Here is a 23,291-nt window from a genome sequence, read left to right as displayed (position 1 = left end):
TTTTCCGTTGTTGTGACAAAATACCTGGTAACAGTGACTTAAGAGAGGAGGGGTTGGGGGCTGGAGAGATGGCTCACTGGCTAAGAGGGCTGACTGGGTTCAGTTCCCAGTACCCCATGGCAGCTCACAACTGTCTGTGTCTTCAACTCCAGGGGATCTGGCACCTCCACAGACATCCATGCAGGCCAATACAAATGTGCATAAAACAAAAAATAATAAATCTTAAAAAGAGAGAGGAAGGGTTTATTTTTAGTTCCATTTACTTTAGCTCACAGTATTACATACTATAGCAGGAGGCATGCTGGCAGGAAGGTGAGGAGGTCAGTCACATTGTGTTCTCGGACAAGAAGCAGAGACACGTCAATGCTGGTACTCATGTTTTCCCCTTAGCATTCATTCTGGACCCTAGACCACAGAGTCGTATTGCACATCTTTGTGTGTCTGTCGCACAGGCTGGCCTCAAACTCGTGATCCTCCTGCCTCTGCCTCCTTCAGCAAATCCTACAGGCGTGCGCCACCATAACCGACTGAAGTGGGTCTTATCCACTGCCATTTCATCTCTTTGGAAATTCCTCAGCGACACAGAGGTTTGTTCCCAGGAGATTCTAAATCCCATCAGGTTGGTGATCAAGATTTAATCATCACATCTGCTAACCTTTTCCTTTCTTCTTTACCCTATGTTAAATCAGACTATTTGCCATTTTTAAATTACAGAATAAGAGCACAAGACTTAGGTGTATAACTCACTGAGTGTTTACATTTATGTACAACTGTGGGACCATGACTACTGATTTTATTTTTGTTTTTTCTTTAATACTAGACTAAATAACGAAATAGTATCTTGCTACAGTTTTGACTTGCACTTCAGTGTCTTTTCTTGTACTTATTGGCCGTTTGAGTATTTTCTTTGGAGAAACCCTTCAAATCCTACTTGCTTTGAATTTCATTGTTTCCCTGCTCTTGAGTTTTAGGAGTCTTCTGTATAGTGCAGCGGTTTGCTCCTCACTAGGTATGCAATTTGTAAATATTTTCTTTCTTTCTCTGTGTTACCTTTGTACTCCGTTGATAGTGTCTTTGCAAAAGTAAAGTTTCTAGGTCACGGAGATGGCTCAACAGGCAAAAGCGATTACTGTTAAGCCTGACAACTTGAGTTTCATTCCCAGAATTCACACAGTAGAAAGGAAGAACTGACTCCCAAAAGTTGTCCTTTGACCTTCACTTGTATGCTGTCGCCTATGCATGTGCTCACGCACACAGAGCTTAAAAATAGGGGGGAAATTAAATTGACTGTGATCAAGGGGGGAAAAAAAAGGATTCCCAGCACTCAGGAGGTAGAGGCAGGTGGATTTCAGTGAGTTCGATGTCCGTCTGGTCTACAGAGTGAGTTCCAGGACAGCCAGGACTGTTACACAGAGAAACCCTGTCTTGGGGGGAATAAAGAAAAAGAAGGAAGGAAGGAAGGACGGAAGAAGGGAGGGAAGGAAGGAAGAGAGGAAGAGAGGAAGAGAGGAAGAGAGAGAGAGAGAGAGAAAGAAAGAAAGAAAGAAAGAAAGAAAGAAAGAAAGAAAGAAAGAAAAGGATTGGGGAGGTGGTGCTGCACATCTTTAATCCCAGCACTCAGGAGGCAGAGGCAGGCAGATCTCTGTGAGTTTGAAGCCATCCTGGTCTACAGAGCAAGTTCCAGGACAGCAAAGGCTACACAGAGAAACCCTATCTGAAAACAAAACAAAAAAGAAATAAAAGTTTACAATTTTCTTGTGGTTTAATTTCTCCTTTGGTGTCATAATCAAGAGATCCCTGCCCCAAATACTGCCATAAAGCTCCTCCCCTATGTTTTCTTCTAAGAGTTTTATCATTTTAGGTCCTACATCCTACATTTTAGGTCATGGATCCATTTTGAGTTGGTTTTTGTATATGGTCTAAGGCCAAGGTCTAACTTCAGTCTTTGCATGTGGGGGATCCAGTTTCTCTAGCATTATTTACTTAAAAAAAAACAAACAACTCTTGTTGCATAGCTCAGCATCCTTGTTGAAATCATTTGACCATGTATACAAGGATTTATTTCTGGATAGAGGGCATGGCATTTTATAGGACACAAAGATGAATCAGAGTACATATTGTCCTAACACATTAGAATTGGTTGCAGGGAGACTGGTAGAATGAAATTGGATCTCATTTTGTTTTAAAGGACAGAGGAGAAAAAAAGTTGACTTAAAGGGAGGTAAACTAGCTGACTTAAAAGAAGAGTTCATATCAGAAGTTTAGAATTTTGGAGCCTCTTCCTGCCTTAGTTTATCAAATCTATCCCCATTTTTACATATCAGAAAAAAAGAAGAGGATGTTATTTTTGAAGCCAGAATTACTAGCAAATAAACTAAAAGGGAGATTTCTGGGATGGAGAAGTAGCTCAAAGAATGCCAGTATAATGAAACCCTGGGTTTGATTCCTTAGTACTGAATGAAACTGGGGTAATTCCAACACTCTGAAGGGCACGCAGCAGAAGAATTAGAAGTTCAAGGTCATCCTCAGCTAGCAAGTTGAAGGTCAGCTTTGGCTGCACAATACTCCTCATTAAAAGAAAGAAAGGGAGGAAGGGAGAGAGGGAGAGAGGGAGGGAAGAAGGAAGGAAGTTAGGCTTCAGCAGAATGTGGGAAGAATTTCTGTCATCTCGAACAGGTAGATTTAGGAAGGGATGTGATCTCTGTTAAACATTCAAACATTCAGATTGAAGTTTAATGACTATCTGTTAGTTGTTACTTTGTTTTTGAAACAGTATTTTACCCTGTATCCTTGGCTGGCCTGGATTCTCTATGTAGATCTGATTGGCTTCAAACTCATAAAGACCCATCTGCCTCTGCTTCCTGAGTGCTGGGATTTAAGACCTGCAATTGACTCCCAGGCACCTGTAAGTCTTGCTGTACAATGGGTTTATCTCTCAGGCTTATCGATTTTTCAAAACTGTTCTATAAATTTAGGATAAAAGAAAGGTTTTTTTTTTTCTTCTGGGTGGGGGTTTGAGACAGAGTTTCTCTGTGTAGCCCTAGCTGTCCTGGAGCCTGGAGCTCTCTCTGGAGACCAGGGTGGCCTTGAACTCAGAGATCAACCTGCCTTTGCCTCCCAAATGCTGGGATTAAAGGTGTGTGGCACCACGACCCGGCTCTTTAAAAAATGTATTTATTTTCAAGACAGGGTTTCTCTGTGTAGCAATGGCTGTCCTGGAACTTGGTCTGTACACCAGGCTGGCCTCCAGTTCAAAGATTCACCTGCTTCTGCCTGCTGAGTTCTGGGCTTAAAGGCGTGTGTCACTACTCCCTGGCTAAAATTTTGTAAGGCTGATTTTAAATTGTGTATATGTTTATATGTAAGAGTGTGGGTATGTGCACAAGAATGCAAGTGCCTGTGGAGTCAGGCTCCCCTGGAGTGGCAGTTACACACAGGCCATTGTAAGATACCATTGTGGGTGTTGGGAAGTGAACTCAGGTCTTTTAAAAGAGCAGTACGCATGCACTCTTAACTACGGAGTCAGTTCAGTCCCTAAAGGATGTTTGTAAAACAAAATTGTATTTCATGGGCTGTGTATGGTGGTGCACACCTTTAATCCCTTCACTGGAGAGGCAAAGGCAGGTGACTCTCTTGTGAGTTTGAGGTCAACCTCAAACTCAAGAAATCAAAGACAAAATGTTTTTAGAATTTATTCATCTTATTTTATGTGTGAGTGTTTGTAGCAGATGTGTGCTTTAGCACCCTTAGAGATCAAGAAATGCTATTGGATCTCTTGGTACTGGAGTTATGGGTGATTGTGAACCACCATGTGAGTGCTGGGAATCAAACTCAGGTCCTGTGGAACAACATGTGCTCTTGACTGCTGAGTTGTCTCTCAAAGCCCCTTGTAGTGAGGGGCTGCGGGCAGGCCTGCTTTTCATCTCACCCGGCTCCCGCATGGCTAGCTTAGTCCCAGAAATAACAACACACAAATTGTATTCATTTAAGCACTGCCTGGCCCATTATCTCTAGAGAGTTAGTTACTGACTAACTCTCATATCTTGATATTAACCCATTTCTAATAATCTGTGTAGCACCACGAGGTGGTGGCTTACCAGAAAAGATTCAGCATGTCTGACCTGGTGACTGGCTCCATGGCTTCTGCCTCACTGCCTTCTTCCCAGCATTCTGTTCTGTTTACTCCGCCTACCTAATTTTCTGTCCTATCAAAGGACCAAGGCAGTCTCTTTATTGACCAATGAAAATAACACAATAGACAGGTAACCCTCCTCCATCAGCCTCTAATGTAAATTATTTTTATTGCAGCCCTTATGATATGGTCCTACATTAGCTTCAAAGAACCATCTCCTGCTATGTATATGGGTTCTTGATACATCTGTGAATACTAAAGTCTTTTTTAACTAAGATCATCCTTCCCCCCCCATGTGAGGTTTTTTTTTTTGTGTGTGTGTGTGTGTGTGTTGTGTATGGGCACGCGTGCAAGCATGCGTGTTTGTGTGTGTACTTCTTATGCTTCAGGATAGTGTGATGGGGTGATAAAGTAGAAGACATGGTAAGGACCACTTCATAAATGTGATGCATCCTTACAACATTAGGGTTTCTCTGTAGCTTTGGAGCCTGTCCTGGAACTCACTCTGTAGACCAGGCTGGCATTGAACTCACAGAGATCTGCCTGCCTCTGCCTCCAGAGTGCTGGGATTAAAGGCGTGTGCCACCACTGCCTGGCTTCTATGGTTAACCAGTGGCTTAGCTCTGCACTCTCATCTTCAGGCAAGCTTTGTTTGTTAGATTACACACAAAGTATTACTACAATTAACAGCCTGACAAGATTTTTTTTTTTTTGGCATGAGTGTATGTGTGTGTATGTATATGGGAGGGTGACATATGAGTGCCGTGGTGCATATGTGAAGCTTAGAGGATGACTTACAGAATTGGTCCTCTCCTCCCACTACATACACAGGTCTTTATGATGAACTAGCAGATCTATTTAGTTTAGACAGACTTATCTCTTATCTTTTTTGTTTTGATTTTTATTTACTCACCAAATTGCATTTAATTCAATAGTTTTGTTTATTTATTTATTTATTTTTTTGGTAAGTTTTTGCTCTGGTCAGAATTTGGTTGTCCCTTAGTGGTCCACAAATAGAAGGTTGGCTCCCAGAGAGGCAATGTGACACCAGATGAAACCTTTGGAGAGAAGTGGGTGGGTTGGAGAGAGAGAGCTCAGCAAGTAAGCATGAAATTTATATATCTGGAGGATCTCCAGTTCAAAGCCAGCATAGAGCCAGTCGGTGGTGGCGCACACCTTTAATCCCGGCATTGTGGAGGCAGAGGCAGGTGGATCTCTGTGAGTTTGAGGCCAGCCTGGTCTACACAGCGAGTTCTAGGACAGCTAAGGCAAAACAAAACAAGTTACCTGTGTGCTGGAGAGCACGTCTTTAATCCCAGGAGGGATAGAGAGGTAGGGGTGGAGGAGGAGGTCTTTGAGTTTGAGGCCAGTCTGGGAGGGAGTTCCAGGCCAGGCCAGTGGAATACTTGAGATCTTGTCTCAAAAAAAAAAAAGGAGAGGTAGGGATTGGGCATATAGCAGATCAATGTAAGAGTGCCCACCTAGTATGCAAAGGGCTCTTAAGTTTGATCCTCTGTACCAGAAAAAATAAATAATGAAAACTTAAAGCTGATAGACACATTTAAAATGATTACCAACATGCTCCTCACTAATATTAATGTTCTTGGACCAAATTCAATTGAAAAGACATTTCCTGATTACTTAGTGTAAGCAAAACATAGTTCAGTGCCTAGACAAACCACCCAGACTGCTGCTCAGAAAGCTCACGGTCCAGCAAGGAAGGTAGTGTCATTAACCTATAGTCAACAGATCATACGAACAAAGGGTTGGGCAAATCCAGAGGAGAATGTGATAAATTCCACGCAAGTGAGGCGTCAATGGAAAAGGTCGACCTTCAGGGATTACCTGTTTTGTGCCAAATACCCGTTGGTGACTAAGAAGACAGCATTTAGTCTAGAGTAAGATATTGAGTCTAAAACAAAGCCGCAGCCAGCTGGGAGAGTGCCACGCCTTTGCCCTTGTGCCTCCAGATAACACCCTTTCCCTATTTCTCAAGAGCCAGCCCAGCTCTTACTTAGTTGTAGTTTGAGACAGGATTTCTGATAACCCAAGATGGCCTCCAGCTACTTGTCGCTGAGGATAACCTTGAACTCCTGATCCTCCTCCCAAGCTTTAAGATTTCAGGCATGTGCTGCGAGAACCCTTTTCCCTCGTAACTTCCAGCACGTGAACACACAAGCACTCCACTGGATGCTCTCTCTCATCTCCAAATCCCAAGAATTTTACCCATCTGATACCAAAGGATTGTGATCTTAGACACACATACTTCTATTTGTATTGCAGTACCTACATGCTTGTTGTGTTGAACATTTTGGCAACCATACTTCTGCTTACCATTACAACTAAACAGTTCAGGTACTCCAGCAAGACAAATGAGAAAACATAGGGTTTAATTAATGCCCAAGTTCATAAACAAATTGCAGACACAACTAGAATGCCAGTTTTGCGTTCTTTGCTTTGAACTACAGATTACTGAAAAAATGACAAATCTCGAGCTGCTCCATGAGAACACTCAAGAGACTCTCTCTCTGTGTAATACTTTCAAGAACAGTCCCACGGTTGTGGTTAAGGTTTTAAATGTAGACTTCCAATCTAGATGGTCCAGGAGCTCCAGCCACTTCATCCTAACAGGTGAACATTATTTGCAGCAAAAGTCTTATTCTGTCTAGCAAATGAGAAATACAATTGCCTAATGGATCAATTCTTGTGTGTGTTCTCCTCTTAAATAATAGAACTATATGATTCAGCTTCTCTTACTAAAGTGACATAGCAAAAGTAGCTTAGTTGTGAAGGAAAGAAGTTTAGGGCTTGAACTGCAGTTCAGTATCAGACTACTTGCCTAGAATGCTCAAAATCCCCATGTCTGCTCCCTATATCTGAGGGAGGAGGGGGTTATTTACCTCACAATTTCGAGGTTCTAAGTTCAAGATCTGATGATGGTTTGGGCCTCTGATGAGGATGGGAAATGGTGTCACTTTATAGCAGAAAACGAAATAAAAGAACAAGTTGTCATATCTTCAACCAGGAATGGGGCTTGGCTCAGGGATTTATCAGAGCCCTCTGCCTCCACAATGCCGGGATTAAAGGTGTGCGCCACCACCGACTGGCTCTATGCTGGCTTTGAACTGGAGATCCTCCAGATATATAAATTTCCAGGGTACTGAGATTACAGACACAAGCCACCACTTCTAACGCTAGGTTTCCACATCGGCTTCCTCTCCTATTCCTTTCTTTATCTCTCTGAAGCGCGGGCACATTTAAAACGGTTTCAGGTAAGAAAAATCTGGATTTTTATTAACCTGAATTTTTATTAAACTGAAGTCATCCAGTTGGTAACTGCCCAAATCTGAAGGGGCTGACTTGAAATCCAGTATTCTATTCAATGCTTGTGGGTCTGGAAGAGTCACAGACGGGGAAGTGCACTTCCAGAGCGTAGTTTTCTCATCTGCAAATGGAAGCAATAGCAGGTATTGTCACAGGATCTGGATGAAGACTAGGTGGTTAGGGGTATGAAGCCCCTAGTTCAATGCCTAGCACTAAGCTGGCAATGCTTGGTCTCTTCTCACTAAGCTTATTAGCTTTTGGGATTCAGATGGACAAATCAAGTATTAAGATTAAGATTAATTAAGAGGTATTCAGTTCTGGGCTGTAGTGGGAAGTTGGTGAACTGTGCAGAGACAATTGCCTCTCTGTAGCCTCTGAACTGTTCTGGCCTTAGTCATTAGAAAATTTGTCATTGTTTTGTAAACATTTAAAATTTAGCTGCTTCCCTTCATAAACCCCCACGTTTCCGGGTGTCGTTCACTTTTTCTGCCTAGTAAATATCCAACTCAAGGGTTGCTGGTTTGTGATTTGTCCATCTCTGAGTGAAGTAGGAGCTTGGTCAAATAATCTCGAGGCTTGGGGCCATTAAAATAAACTAACAAAGCCTTCCCAACTCTTTCATAAGTGTAAATTTAAACGAGAGGAACCTAACACATTAGAAAAAAGAGGAAGGGGGAAGCCGTTCGCGGTAGTTGTTTCTATGTCCACCTGAAACTAAAGACACGGTTTTCGAAATGTTTCTCAAAGCTTTGTTATTCCTGAGGTGACGCAAAGCAGGGCTGGTGACAAGGGTGAAGGGGTGGGGGGGGGGGGCTTTCTCTCGCCGGCTCCCTGACGGTGCACAGAAGCCAGGGGTGACTGCAAAGGATTCAAAAGGGCATGGGCATTCGAGCAGTGACAAGCCCGAGCCTGCACAGTCGGTCCCGTCCCCGTTCCCTCCCCCTACCCCGGCCCCCCTCCCCGCCCGGGGAACCGCTAGGAGACCAGCCTCTTTTCCCGCTCGGGGGCCTCAGTAGAGCCGCCCGCAGCCCGGGAGCCTGACGTGAGCGGCGCGACGGTGCACGCGACCCCGGGCTCGCCGGCGTCCTCTCGCCGCTCCCCGGCGTCGGCGCGCCGGACCGCGAGACCCTCTCCGCGCAGGCCGCTCCGACCCTGTCCCTCCTCCGGGGCCCGCCCCCAGCTCGGGCGCCACCGAGAGCCCGCGCGCGCTCGCCCGCTCGCTCGCCCTCCTCCTCAGCGCGGGTGTGTGCTCGCCGTCCTCCCACCTCGACCCCCCCCATCCTCCCCTCCCCATTGTTTCCGGGCGACCGCCACGAGCCCCCGAGCGTAGCCCCTCCCTCCGGCCTCCCCCTCCCCCGCCGAGGTTTGACGGGTGCCGCGGTGGGGGGGATCCCCAGAACTGAAGGCGAGGGCGCCCCAGAACCCAGCCCCGGGAGGCTCCGCTCCCGGGCAGCCGAGCCCATCTCCTCCTCCCATCCCCGCGGGGACCCCAGTCCGCCGAACGCCTCCGGCTCCCCTCCCCCTCTTCCCGGCGCCACTCTCCCTCGGCCCCCTCCCCTCAGCGGGTCCTCCTCTTTCTCTCGCTCCCTCCTCCTCCCCCCTCCCCGTCCCTTCCCCCCCACAATGCAGTTCGCGGCGCGGCGGACATGGCGGTGGAGTCCTGAGCTCGTCGTGTCCTGGCCTCCATCGGCGGCGGCGGCGACGGCGGCGGCGGGGGCGGCGGCGGCAGCGGGAGGCGGAGGGGGAGCCGGAGCCTCTGCGATGAGGAGGCGTCGCGCGCGCCTGTAGCTCGCGGGCCTCGCAGGTACGGAGCTTCGGGCCGCCGCGCTGCGCGGGCTGCCGAGGGGGTGTGCTCGGCGGAGCCTGGGAAGGCCCCCCGCTTGTACCCTTCAGGTGCGGCGCCCCGCAGGTGTCGGGTCCCCGGGAGCGCGACTCCGCCGCCCCTCTCGGGGCCTGGCGCTTCCTCCTCTCGATCGGGCTTCAAGTGTCCCAGGGGGGAAAGCTGAGGGAAGGAGGGAAGTGGAGGAGGCGGCCTGGGCGGCGTGAGGAGGGTTTTGGGGGTCCCGTCCGGCCACCGAAACCTGTTGTAGTCGGGTTCGGAGGATCTGAGTTAACGGGGTTGGTCTAACCTTGTCTTAGAGCCTGTGTGTGTCTCTGTAATGTGTGCCTTTTCTTTCACCCTGTAGAGATGTCTGTACGCACATGTAAACACACACAAACACACACTCACACACACACACAAAACAGTCTCCCCCCCCCACCTCCCGCTGGGCTCGTCCTTGTAGGGAGAAGGCAGGGTAGGTTCGCGTGGATTTCGTTTCCTGCTCGCCCGCCGTCTCTGTCCCCCACCCCCCAGTCGAATGGTGGTACTGCGCGCTTTTGACGTGGGTAACTGTGAGATTCGTATTTGTAAACAGACAGCACTTCCCCAGTGTGTCGCACGCCTCCGCAAGTGGTTTCTGATCCTTTTGATATCAGGATTACAAAAGAACGAGGTGGTTAGACCTCAAAGAAGCAGCGGGATTTCTAGTCAGTACCTGAATGGGATCAATTACTGTTATTTTTAACGTTGGTTAAACATTTTTAAAGAAGAATATCAAACTTTAAATCGGTCGAATCTTGTACCTTGTGCGAGGTCTTAGTTCTAGTATACCGTCTTTCTTCATTTTGATACAAAAATCATTCTCTAAACATTTGACATTCTGCGATCTTTTGTAGTCTTCGTGTTCAGAAATGCAATTCGAATTGTGTATTGTTAGCATACATTTAGTAATTAGCCAGGTCATATATAACCTTTTATATCTATGGCTTACCCCCTCTCGCGTCCTTGTGGCAGGAACACTTTAAAACGCTTTGTGAAACAGCAAACCTTGTTTGTTTTAAAAGGAATAACTACTAGCTAATACAATTGGATAACCCCAAGTGGATCTGATAATTTAGAGACAACGCCATTCGCGGAAAGGTTTAAGTAAAATGTTGTCTGTATGCAGTAACATGCTTTACTCAGAGCCCATGTGTATCCCCTTAGAAATACGGTGCACACTGTATCCCACTGCTGATTAGTCATACCTCTGTGAAAGTATGAAATATTGTTTTATATAGCTTTACTTAAGACAACTCGCAAGGATACAGTGTGCTTTGTGATGCTTTAATAAACAAATTATACAGAGGAATTAAAAACCATATATGTTGGGGAAGATAAGTTTTAAGTGTTTCTTGTTTTACAAAATTATTATAAACAAAAGAAAGTTACCCAAAACTCTTAGATAAAATGTTCTTGCATAGTTTCATTTGGCTAGTGTAGAAAAACGAGAAAAAAAAAAGTAAAGCTTCCTTAAAATAATCTAAAAGTGGAAGTGAAAGTGATTGGCATTTCATATTTTAAGTGTTGTGAACATCTAACCACAGAAAGTCAACAGGTATTGTCGGGCACATATAAACGCACTTCAGATTTGTAAATCCTAACCTTAAAGAGTTACATCTGATTCTGTTAATTTAGTTAGAATAGCACTTGCCTTTTAAATTTAGGTGTTAAAATGAAACTTTATGAGTGCAATGATAAATGGTCCTAAATAAGAAAGTGCTTAAAGATGATTTTTATTTGCTCCCATAGCATGTTCATTTTAGTAAAAGTAGCTAGAGAACTTTCTTTTTTAACCTCAAAATTAGCCTTGACATATAAGAGTGTGATTATGTTGTGTTCTTTATAGAGTCAAGTCAGGATCTGTAGATAAAAGTGTTTCAATTTAACATGAAAAGACTGGATTTTTGAAAAAATATTTAAGACTTAATATTGATGCTAATAAATTTTGTCACCATTTTTTGCTGTGTATGGTGTTACATGATTTAATTCCAGTGCTTAGAGGCAGAGGCAGGTGGATCTCTGTGGGTTTGAGGGCAGCCTGGTTTACATAGTGAGTTCCAGGCCAGCCAGGGAGGCATAGTGAGATGCAGTTTCAAAAACAAACAAACCAAATTCCCAAACCACAGAAACCCATAAAAACCCACAAACAAAAAAGTGAATATTTGGATGTAGCAGAATTAAGTTAGATGTGTTCCTTTCCAGATAAACTTGCAAATGTTTTAATTAATAAAATAATGTTAAGAAGTTGCTCTCATCTGTAGTTAGAAGTATGTTCTTAAAAAACAGAAAAATAGGAGCTTAGTGGTAGAACATTTTATTGGTATATGTATGAAGGCCTATATTTAATCTCCAGTATAACACCCAAACATACACAAAAAGATTGAACAGTTCTGTGAAGATCTAAAACAGACAAGAGACACTGTTGGTTGTAGTTCAAAGTAGGGTATGTAGATTTAAAAAAAAAGTTACAAAGAACTTAGGAAAGCTTACATTCTTCTAAATGTTTTAGATCTAGAATCCTAGCTTATCACATAATTCAGGGAAGTTTTAAACCAGCATGTCTCCAAGTGCTTCTTCAATCCTCCCCAAAAAGAAAGTTACCTAAATGTAAATATTAACAATTCAAATTTTTCTTTTGAATTAGTATTTTGAACAAATTTCACACCGTGTGTCCCATAATTCTGTGCATTGAAGGAAAGAAAAAATTATTAGACTCCTTATTCTTTCTAAGTACTGTTGTAAGACTGTGCACCTTTTTCACTTGCTTACCTACGACCTGTGAAAACTGTTTATAATGAGGAATTGTGACTCATGGAGGTTGGGTTTTTTGCTGAAGAGCTTGGAGCAGCAAATTTCAGAGTGGGCTTCTATTCCTCATGTGTGTATGTCATTTGCTGTCGGATCTAGTGAGTTGTTTCTTTGTATAATAGGGAAAACTGCCTAAGGTTGATATTTATTCATTCAGTCATTTACTTTAACAAACATTTCTGTTTGTACTCTATACTAAGACATGTTTTGAAAAAAGCTTTAAGTCTTGTAATTGAGCTCACTATGTGAGGTAATGTTTGAGCTGTGATTAGAAATGTTTCTACTCCTGTGGGCTTTTTTTTTTCTTCCAATTTGGCTTCCTTACTAATAGAGTCTATGACCTAAAAGGAAGTTTTTCATTCTTTTGACTTGGATAAACATAAAGTTTTTCAATTTAGCACTAGAAAGCATTAGGTTAGGACACTGGGAAGTGAGTTAGTTGGAAAGAGGAAAGCTATACAAGCTTATTGTTCACCAATAAGTGAACAAAGTCATCTCTATACAAAACATCTTGTACTTAAAAATGTTTAGGGAAGGCTGGTGGGATGGCTCAGTGGGTAAAGGCCTTCACTGACAATTCTGACAACCTGAGTATGATCCCTTGGATACATGTGATACAAAGGGAGAATCAACTCCTGAAAGTCGTCCTCTAGCTCCATTCTTGTGCTGTGGCACATGCATGTATGTACACACACACACACACACACACACACACACACACACACACATACACGTAATTTTAAGAAACCGTGGAGAAATTAGTGTAAAGGATATGTACGTTTTTGAGTTTAGTTCCTTTTAACTGAATGAAAAAGCAAATATTTTCTATTAATTACTCAAGTCTCATAATTTTAAATTGATACTAGATATAGAGTAAGAGATTTCATAGTACTTTGTACATTTTAGTCTCTCAAGATTTTAGAAGATTTACTTAGTCCTCACAACAACCTTTTATATTATCTCATTTGCAGGTGAGGAAAGGAGATATAGAAGAGTTAAGTACAAAATCCCACACCTGGTTTGCAGTAGAGTTGGGATTTGATCTGAGACTGTCCTGGAGCCAGAGTACCTCACCAGTACACCATGTTATGGGTGTCAGATGTAGTGTGTAAAGGGTATTCTGTCCAGTCACAGGGTGTCAAAATATTTTCTAAGTATAGAAAGTATGAATTATATGTAATAACTAAACCTAATTGAATTTTATGTTAGTCATTGTAGTTTAAATGATTTTGATTATTCAAATTAGCTAATCACTAACCAAATATTAAGTGCCCATCATGTATAGAGTACTCAATGGTAATCATACTATGGACACTGAAAAAAAGATTGATTTTTCTTTCTCTGTTATCTCTTCCCCTCCCTTTCTTCCCCTTCTTTCCCTTCCCTTCTCTTTCCCTCCCCTTCAAGACAGAATCTCACTATGTAGTCAGGCCTCAAACTCAGAGATCCACCTATCTCTGTCTCTAGAGTGCTGGGATTAAAGGCATGCACTACCATACCCAGCAGGTTTATTTTATTTTTAATTTGTATGTGTCTGTGGGGGTATGTGCACATAAATGGTACCTGAGTATGCCACAAGAGGGCTTCAGATTTCCTGGAACTCAAGTTACAGGCAGTTATAAGCCGTGTGGCATGGATGGTGGAAACTGAGCTATCACTTCAGCCCCATATCTTTTTTTTTTTTCTCAATAGCTTGCGTTTTTAAAATTTATATATCTCTCCCCTCATACCTGAACAGCTTTAATGTGTGTGTGTGTGTGTGTGTGTGTGTGTGTGTGTGTGTGTGTGTATGGTATAGGTTAGAGGACAACTTGTGGGAATCAGTTTTTGCTTTCTACTATGTGGGTTCTGGGGATTGAACTCAGGTTGTCAGGCTTGGTGGCAAACACTTTTACCTGCTGAGCCATCATTCTGTTACTGTGGACACATCTTGTGAAGGGTCTTAGAGTCAAACTTTTTTTGTGTGTGTACCTGTGGTCATGCATGTGTGGAGGTCAGAGGACAACTTGTGGGAGTTGGTGGTCTACTTCCATTATGTGGGGCCATGGGACTGAATTCAGGTCTTTGGCTTGGCAGCAAATACATTTTCCCTTTAAGACATCTTGCCTAGCCTCAAAACTTGATTTTGTAATAATATGGCTGGAGTATTTTTTCTTCCTTTTTATCTGTACTGTACTATATGTTTATCTACATAATATGTGAAATTCTGTGCTCTGATGGTTAATAGGATGTGCCCCCCTTTTCTTGATGTATTTATAGTACCATAATATTCACCTTTTAAAAACCCAGTTTAGCTGGATGATGGTGGTGCACACATTTAATCCCAGCACTTGAGAGGCAGGTGGCTCTCTGAGTTCAAGGCCAACCTGGTCTATATAGTGAGTCCCAGTGTAACCAGAGCTATATAGAGAAACCCTGTCTTGAAAAAAAAAAACAAACAGTCAAACAGCAAATTAAAGAAATAAATAAATACCCAGTTCCTGGGACTGGAGAGATGGCCTAGAGGTTAAGAGTTTGCTGTTCTGGGGCACTCAAAAGTTTAGTTCCAATGACCCATATCAGTGGGTTCACAACCACCTGAAATTCTAGGTCCATAGGATCAGTACCCTTTTCTGGCCTCCTCCAGTGCCTGCTCTCATGACATGCACATACACACATACTACACATACTCACACTCACACACACACACACTCACACACACTCACACACATACACAAAATAAATCTTTAAAAAGATTAATGGTATACACAACTTAGTATAGTAAAGGTTAATGGTATACACAACTTAGTATTGTCATAAGGTTTTGTAACCTCATTGCAAGAATTTTATTTCCTAATATTTTCGTTATCCCAGAAAGAAACTCTACTTATTAACAGTTACTTCTCATTTCAGCCTCTTAAACCTTTGGCATTCACTAAACTTGCTCTGGAGATTTGCCTGTTCTGGGCATTTTATATAGCTGCAGTCATACAGTATATGTCTATCCTCTTCCACCAAGCTAAGGTTTGCCCATACAGTATTATGTAGGTAGTCCATTCATTCCCTTTATGTAGAAGTAGTATTGCTTTCTATGAAGGCATCAAATTGTGTTTTATTTAGACATCATTTGATGAACTTTTTTTTTTTAAAATCAATGTATGCTTGGTTTTCCCTGTACATTTAAGAGTGAAGTCTTAATATAATAATATTCAATTTTATTAGGAACTGCTGATTTTATGTAGCACAAATAATACAATCTCAGAGACAGATATTGAGGTTCAACCTGAAGGTCAGAAAAGCAAAGCAACTAAGCTCTTAATTCTATGAACTATCCAAAGTTACACAGAGAAACCCTGTTTGAAAAAAAATCTTAAGACTGAAAGAGAGTTAGTTCCTGTCTCATCCCACCTTATATTCTTCTCTAGTACTAGAATTAAAGGCATGTGCCACCACTGCCCAGCCTCTATGGCTAGCTAGTGTGGCTGCTGGGATTAAAGGCGTGTGTAACCACTGCCTGGCCTGTACGGCTGACTAGTGTGGCTGTTTTTCATTCTGGTCTTCAGGCAATCTTTATTTATTAAAATACAAAAGAAATATCACTACATTTCCCTCTTTTTGTCTAAAATTAAAAAAGGCTATAACTAATATAAGAAAAACTATATATAGTATGTACAGTAACTATACAGTATATACAAGCAATAAGTATATCAACAATGTCTAGTTCATTTGTATTTGACAAATTCAGAGAAAATACTTCATTGTCTATGCAACTTTGTTGAGTTCAAAGTCTTGTGCCTAATTTAATTTGTATCATAACTTGCTTTCTGTGTCTGGTAAACAAGAAAAACTTTGTAACTATAACTATGTAATCTTCAACTCCCTCAGAGACCCAAGAAGGAAATAATATTAACTGTGTAAGCAGGAAGTGCAAGCAAACAAGTTCCAAAAAATGTGAGAAATGACAGAAATAGCTGGCTGCCTGGACAATCACTCAGAGTTCCTCTGCAACATTGGGGCATCTATCTTCAGCCTACAGACCTAGGTTATCTGACAGACTTTTCTGTGAAGCAGGATATTCTGAAGGTCTGTCCCTCCTTGTCTTGACAATGTTTGGCAGTCACTCTTTTTGTGTCCTACTTATCCAGTTAGGACAGGGTAATGTCAGCAGTTGAGGCAAGGGCATTTTCTTGCCCAATGACTTACTTTTGCCATAAGGAAATTTCATGTGGAGTTTCTTTGATGCCCATCATCTTCTCTGAAGTAGATTGGTGCTGCCAGGAGCAGACAAGTCTCATTGTCTTTAAAAATAAAAAGAACCTATATTATTAAAACATCTTAAATGTAGATCTCTGAAGTGTTTGAAGATGAGGTGTCTAAAATATATCTTTGATCTTGAAAACATATAAAACCTACAAGTTCAATTGTAATAGATAATTAACTATTAACCTACATTTCTTTATTATCCTAAACAGTTGGTAATAATAATTTTCAAGGACTAGAAATTTACATTGTTAAGTGTAATAGATATACCTTGAGCAAGAGTAGAAATGTAAGTACAGTATGTTCTAAAAAAATTAATCTCAAATTTGTATCAATACAAAAAAATTGTATACAATATACAAAAGTCCAATCCAGTGTAAAAACATTTAAAGCTGGTAGTTGCTTTTTAAAAGTAGATTCAGTAATCTACCTTTTTATCTTATATCTATATCCTCTTTTTTCATTTCAGAGTAGATTCAATAATCTACCCTTTTATCCTATTATAGCTATATCCCTCTTTTTTCTTTTTAAAACAAGAACCTTGAATCTAATCTCCTTTGTTCAATTTCCTCCTGACTGCAACCAATAACAACTTATAACCATCCCCCCCTTGAACAATGACAAGTACATAACCCTTTGAGTGACCAAAAACCACCTACCCCACTTCTTGGGAATGTGGGCATCATATTCTTAAATTTACTTCCTTCTGTTTGGGGGCAGTGGTACCTTTAGGGGATCCTGAAAAAAAAATTGGGTTAATTGTCAAGTCCTAGGGGAGGTAGCTGTATCATATCATTTGTTGTCCAGTCTCTGCGTAATGGGAAAGTACAGGTCCTGTCTCAAGTCCTGGCTAGAGTAGTCAGTGAGACTGGATCATCTCAGCCAGGGACCTCAAAATTGTTCTGAGCAGTTTGTAGTCCAAAGCTGATCTTTTAGGTGGTGTTTTTCAGCTTAGTGATGTTATCATAGTCCTGGAGAAATTGTCATTGTGGGACACCAATCCTACTTTTGGAGACTTCAAAGGTTGCTGTTAGTTGTGGTCAGGTTCACTATAGAAAACTGATAGAGACTCAAACCCGAAATCATGTACAAGAAGGTAAATGAAATCTTTTTCAAGAATTAGTTAGTACTCTATGTGACCATTAATATCATAACAAAAAGTTTAGAATACACACACACGGTTATAAAACTTATACCTTAAGAAAAGCTGAGTCAATATAAAACCAGAGGATTATGGGATTAGTGGCAACAAAATATTTGTTTTTCTTCTGTCCCATATCAGGTACCTCTTCTGACATGAGACTTTAATAAACATGTTTTGGTTTAGAGAAGGAGAGAGCCACACTCCAACTCCAAACTCAGCTTTAGTCTTTAATTGGATTTGGGACTACAAAAAGATCATTTGCATTAAATGTCTGTAGAGAACAACAGAAACAAACATTTGGGAAGATTTATGAAATTTTATCCTGTTGGAAATGTGGTATACTAATAGGGCAATTTACTCCTTTTCTTGAGACATTTTTTTTCTAGATGATTTGTCCTTTTTCTTTAGATGTCTCATTTGTCCAGTAGTCTTCAGATTCCTTCATTGGATGCCTTTATTCTCCTGAAAAGACAGAAACAAAACCCTTCTCCAACCCTAATTTTGGGTAGATTCACTTTTGGCAAGTTGTATCTGATCAAATAAAAAACATTTGTTTTATAGGTTAGTTTAAATGATCATACTGCTTGATTAAGAGGTGTCTCTTGTTCAAATCAGATCTTTATCAATTTTGATGGTATCCATAGCTTTTCTTCTGTGTAAACAAAAGCAAAACCCCTTCCCCAATATAACACATATTCTGGGTTCCATTGTGAGGTCAGTATATCTTTAAAGTATATTGCTGATTAATTCCATAGTTTTTTCTGTTATCCAATGTCTCTCTGCAGCTGTTGTTCCTTTCTCTTTAGCAAAAATTCAAAGTTAATAAATCATTATATTATGTACTTTTTTTGTCTTTTTTTTTTTTTCTTTTGGAGACAGGGTTTCTTTGTAGTTTTGGAGCCTGTCCTGAAAGTTACTCTGTAAACCAGGCTGGCCTTGAACTCACAGAGATCTGCCTGCCTCTGCCTTCTGAGTTCTGGGATTAAAGGCATGCACCACCACCGCCCAGCTTCTTTATTTTAGTTTCTCCAGACAGGATTTCACTGTGTAACCACTGTGGTTGTCCTGGAACTCGCTCATGTAGACCAGGCTGGCCTCCAACTCGTGGAGACCCGCCCCCAGAGAACTGGGATTAAAGGCATGCACCATCACTACTCAGTTGTAAAACCACTTTTCTACAAGTTAGAATTACAAACTCTAGTTCTAGTTGGTGAGATGCTTTAATGTAAATATACTTAGACTAAAGGTTTTTTGTGTGTGTGTGTATTGTTTTGCATATATACAGTTGCAAATAAATTGACTCATTCTGAACTTTTTGTTTTAGGTAATACTTTTGTGTTTTTATGATGAATGCTTATATAATTAGACTTGTGTGCTCTGATTTATAATTTAGTAGTATTACTTAGTAAAAGTCAAAGATTATAGTCTTGTAAATTTAATGTTTCATCATTATAATTGTTCCTATTAACATTTTTTTTTTCTCAAGAAAAATAGGCTCTGATTGTTTTTTGGTGTTCTTTTTTACTATTGTTTTGGGAGGGGTTCACAGCAAAGTTGAGCAGAAAACAGAGTTCTCACATATTCCGTGTCCTCACATGTTCATAGCCTACCTCTACCATCAACACTGGGCACTATGTGATAAATTTATTACAACTGATGACTCTACACTAAAACTGTTATCTCCCAAAGTCCATAGTTTTAAGCAGCATTTGTACTTCATAGTGTTCATTATTTGTGTTTTAGGAACAGTGTAATAACAGTACTTAAAAGTTTATTTACTCAAATTCATTTACAATTCTCTTTACTTCAGGAGTGATTGTTTCTCATGTTTAGGGAATTGAGTAGGTTGTGGTATAAACAGGTGTGTTCAGAATGAAATTATGTGGGTGCAAAACTTAACACTGAGGATTCTATAACTTTATAGTGCACAGAGACTGAAATTCTGTAGCTCTTCAGTTTTTCTTTATAATGATAGAGGCATACTATTTCAGGTTTGCCTTCCCCTCCACTCCTCTCCTTTCCCCATCTTCCCTCCCCTCCCCTCTCCTCCCCACTCCAGAAAGGATTTCTGTATGTAACCACTGTGGTTGTCCTGGATCTCGTTCATGTAGACCAGGCTGGCTTCCAACTCATGGAGACCCGCCTCCAGAGAACTGGGATTAAAGGCATGCACCATCACTGCCCAGTTGTAACACCACACCCTGGTCATATAGAGGACTTCTCTGGTTTGATTTTCTGGTGCTTTGTAGACCAGGCTGGCGGCCTTGAACTCTTTAGGGATCCCACCTACTGAGACTGAAATTTAAAGGCGTGTGTCACCATTGACTGGCCAGGTTTTATTTTTGTGGAAATATTAGTGGAAATTCTCATTAGGCAATAGAAAGCAACTTTGTTTTTGTAAAAAGCCTGTTTTTGTTTTCATTTGTATTTTGAGACAGTCTCACTCTGTAGTCTTTTGTGGCCCTGAACTGGCTACTTAGACTAGGCTGGCCTCGAGTTCACAGAGGCCTGCCACTGCCTTCGGTTAATGAGGATTTAAACCCTTTTCGTAAAGCTTTCTGAAGAATGTTTTAGTTTTGAGAATACATTTTAAAATTGACTGACAAAATGTTTTTGCATTTTAAATAACAGATTTTGTTTTTATTTTAATTCCTATAGTTTGCCTAAACTAGATTTGGAGCAGTTCATATACCTGAGATCTGCCATTTTACAGTATTACAATTGAAAAGAACCAGATTTTCAAATAATGGAAGAGCCCAAAACATCTAAAAGTGAAAATCATGAACCAAAGAAGAATATTATTTGTGAAGAAAACAAAGCAGTTAAAATTATAGCTAATCAAACCTTGAAGCCTAGAAATGATAAGTCCGTGACAGAAATTGGGACCAGCTCTCTGAATAGGAATAGTAGTAAAAAAAACAAGCAAAATGATATTTGTATAGAAAAAACAGAAGTTAAATCATGTAAAGTAAATGCTGCCAGTGTTCCGGGCCCTAAAGATTTGGGGTTAGCACTTCGAGATCAGAGTCATTGCAAAGTGAAAAAGATACCAAATTCACCCATGAAAGCCCAGAAGGGATCTTCACAGGCAAAAGTAGAAAAGGCACCTAGCCTACAGGCAAAACAAGAAAAATTACCAAAGTCACCCAATTTACCAGTAAAGGCAGAAAAAACACTCTGTACAACAGCAACAACAGAAAAAGCACTTAATTCACAGAAGAAAGAAGAAAATATACCCACTTCTCAGATAAAATTACAAAAGACACCCAGCTCGCCATTAGAACCAGAAAATGCATCCAGTTTACTGTTGAAAGAAAATATGAAACAGACAGAGGCACAACAGACTGGGAAGAAACTTACAAGCTCCTTTGTTTCTGTGGACAAAAGGAATACTGAAACTCTACAGGGAGAAAAATCGACTCTGGAAAACTTACTGCCATCTCAGAGGCAACAGGCACAGACAGATAATATTGGTGATTCTGATGACAGTGCTTCAGGAATTGAAGATACATCAGATGATTTGAGTAAGTATAAGCACACATGGCATTTTTCATAAGTTGTTTTGGTCAGGATTTTCCTGTTAATGTTTTGTAGGTTATTTCTGGTTTAGCTACTTTAATTTAAAAAGGTTGGAAACAAAGAAATAAGCAAAACCTTTATTTATTTATTTGTTAGTGAAAAGTTGTACGCATAAGAGTTTAGTGGGTGTTTGTGAATACATTTGTTGTAGGGCCCACTTGTTGATTCCTGGCTGTCCTCCGCTTATTTGTTTTCCGGCTGCCCAGACTCCCGAAATAACCACACAGAAACTATTAATTAAATCACTGCTTGGCCAATTACTAAGTGTTATTGCTAGCTAGCTCTTACATCTAAATTAACCCATCTCCACTATTTTATATTTTATCACGAGGCTTGTGACCTACCAGCAAGGTTTCAGCTTGTCTGTCTCTGGCGGTGGGCTCTATGGCTTCTCCTAAACTCTGCTTTCCTCCCAACATTTAGTTTAGTTTTCCTTACCTAGTTCTGTTCTACCCTATCAGGCCAAGCCAGTTTCTTTATTAACCAATGGTATTCACAGAGGGGAATCCAACATCATAACCCACTTATTTACTGATAGTAGGGATCTTATCCTTGTGTATGCTGGGCAAGGACAAGTATTCTATCACTGGAGTACACCTTTGGCCTTTGTACACTTATTGGTATCATTGTAGAAAGCATATTGGCTTTGAACTGTGTAACTCAAACTGGTCCAGAACTCTTTTGTTTCATAATTTAAAATTTTTATTATTATTATTTTGAGACAGTATCTCTATGTAATCCTGGTTGTCATGGAACTCATTATGTAGACCAGGCTGGCCTCTAACTCACAGAGGTCTCCCTCTTGAGTGCTGGGATTAAAAGCATGCACTGTCACAGCCCAGCTTTTAAGATTATTTTTAGTTATGTGCATATATGTGTGTAGGAGTATGTGTGTTTGTGTGTTCATTCAGAAGCCAATGGTGTTGAATTTCCTAGAACTAGAGGATATATGGTTGTAAATCACTTAATAGGGGTTCTGGGTCTTGAACCTGGTTCTTCTGGAAGAGCATTATGTGCTCTTAATTGATGAGTCATCTTTCTAGTCCTTGCCTTGGAATTTTTTAAAAATTATTTATTTGTATTTTATGTACATTGGTGTTTTGTCTGCATATATGTCTGTGCGAGAGTGTCAGATCCTTTGGAAAAGGGGTATAGATATTGTGAGTTGCTGTGACTAATTGGCCCATTAGCTCAGGTTTCTTATTAACTCTCGTAACTTATATTAGCCCATTATTCTTTTCTATGCTAGCCACGTGGCTTCGTACTTTATTCAGCAAGGCGGTCACATCTTGCTTCTTCTGTGGTTGGGTCAGGACTGCCATGAGTGCTCTTAATGATGAGTCATCTCTCTATCCTTTTGAACTATTAATCCTCCTATTTTAAACAATCTCAGAAGTGCTGGGATTATATAAATTTATTACTCTACTTAGATGCCCAGTTTTAAATGATCTTGGTAGTATATGCTCATTTATTCTATAAATAGGTATATATTGGGTTCCTATTTGTGACCCAGTCATATGTTTACAGTTGAAAACCATAACCCAACTCTAGGTCTCAAGAAATCGTCTTATTTGATTGTAGCATGAAAAAAAACAAAATAAAACAAAAAACCAGAGACAGATTATTGTGGTTCAAGCTGAAGATCAGAAAAGCAATGTAGACAAACCAGTAGAGAGTCCCTTATCTCTACCAAGACCCAGACAAAGGGGTGATTCTATCCTCAGCCTGACTGCAAATGCAGTACTCTCCATCAATCCTCAGACTGCAATGAGCTCTTGTCTTTTCCTGCTTCTTATACTTCCCTCTGCCTAGCCATATCACTCCTATCTTCACCTTGCTAGTGCTGGGATTAAAGGTGTGTGACTCCTGAGTATTGGGAACACTTTGTGAGTTCTCCCTCTTTTTAGACAGATTCAATCTTGTGTCCACTAGGGTGACCTTGAGTCCTTGGATTAAAGGTGTACCACACTCCCTGACCTCTAATGACTTAGCTCTGCACTCTGATCTTCAGGCAAGCTTTATTTATTAAAACACACAAAAAAATCATTGTATTTGATGTGTTACAAAACTGATTTTCAGTGGCAAAAACTTGAGAATGTACATGATTAAATTTTGTTATTTGGCCTTTAGATTGGGTAACTACATTATTAAGTGTGGACTGATTATGAATGAGATTCAGTATTGATTAGAGCAGAAATTTA

At 40.9% G+C, this 23,291-nt stretch overlaps 1 protein-coding gene across 7 annotated transcripts in view; it reads left to right on the top strand.

The window, feature by feature from the left end:
* Nucleotides 1–9,124: 9,124 nt before the first annotated feature.
* The window catches only part of Tut4 (terminal uridylyl transferase 4), a 91,948-nt gene continuing 77,781 nt past the window's right edge, over nucleotides 9,125–23,291 (top strand). For all 7 annotated transcript variants that reach the window (XM_085686392.2, XM_085686391.2, XM_085686390.2 and 4 more), the window contains exons 1-2: nucleotides 9,125–9,260; nucleotides 20,170–21,035. In XM_085686392.2, coding sequence (XP_085542518.1) covers nucleotides 20,258–21,035 — 778 coding nt within the window. In that variant the 5' untranslated portion in view covers nucleotides 9,125–9,260; nucleotides 20,170–20,257. The remainder of the gene's footprint in view (nucleotides 9,261–20,169; nucleotides 21,036–23,291) is intronic.

This window comes from Myodes glareolus, chromosome 3, assembly GCF_982192425.1.
Source record: "Myodes glareolus chromosome 3, mMyoGla1.1, whole genome shotgun sequence".
NCBI classification, from domain to species: Eukaryota; Metazoa; Chordata; class Mammalia; order Rodentia; family Cricetidae; genus Myodes; species Myodes glareolus.
The sequence above is the reverse complement of the archived record's forward strand: the minus strand, read 5'-3'. Positions and strand labels throughout refer to the sequence as shown.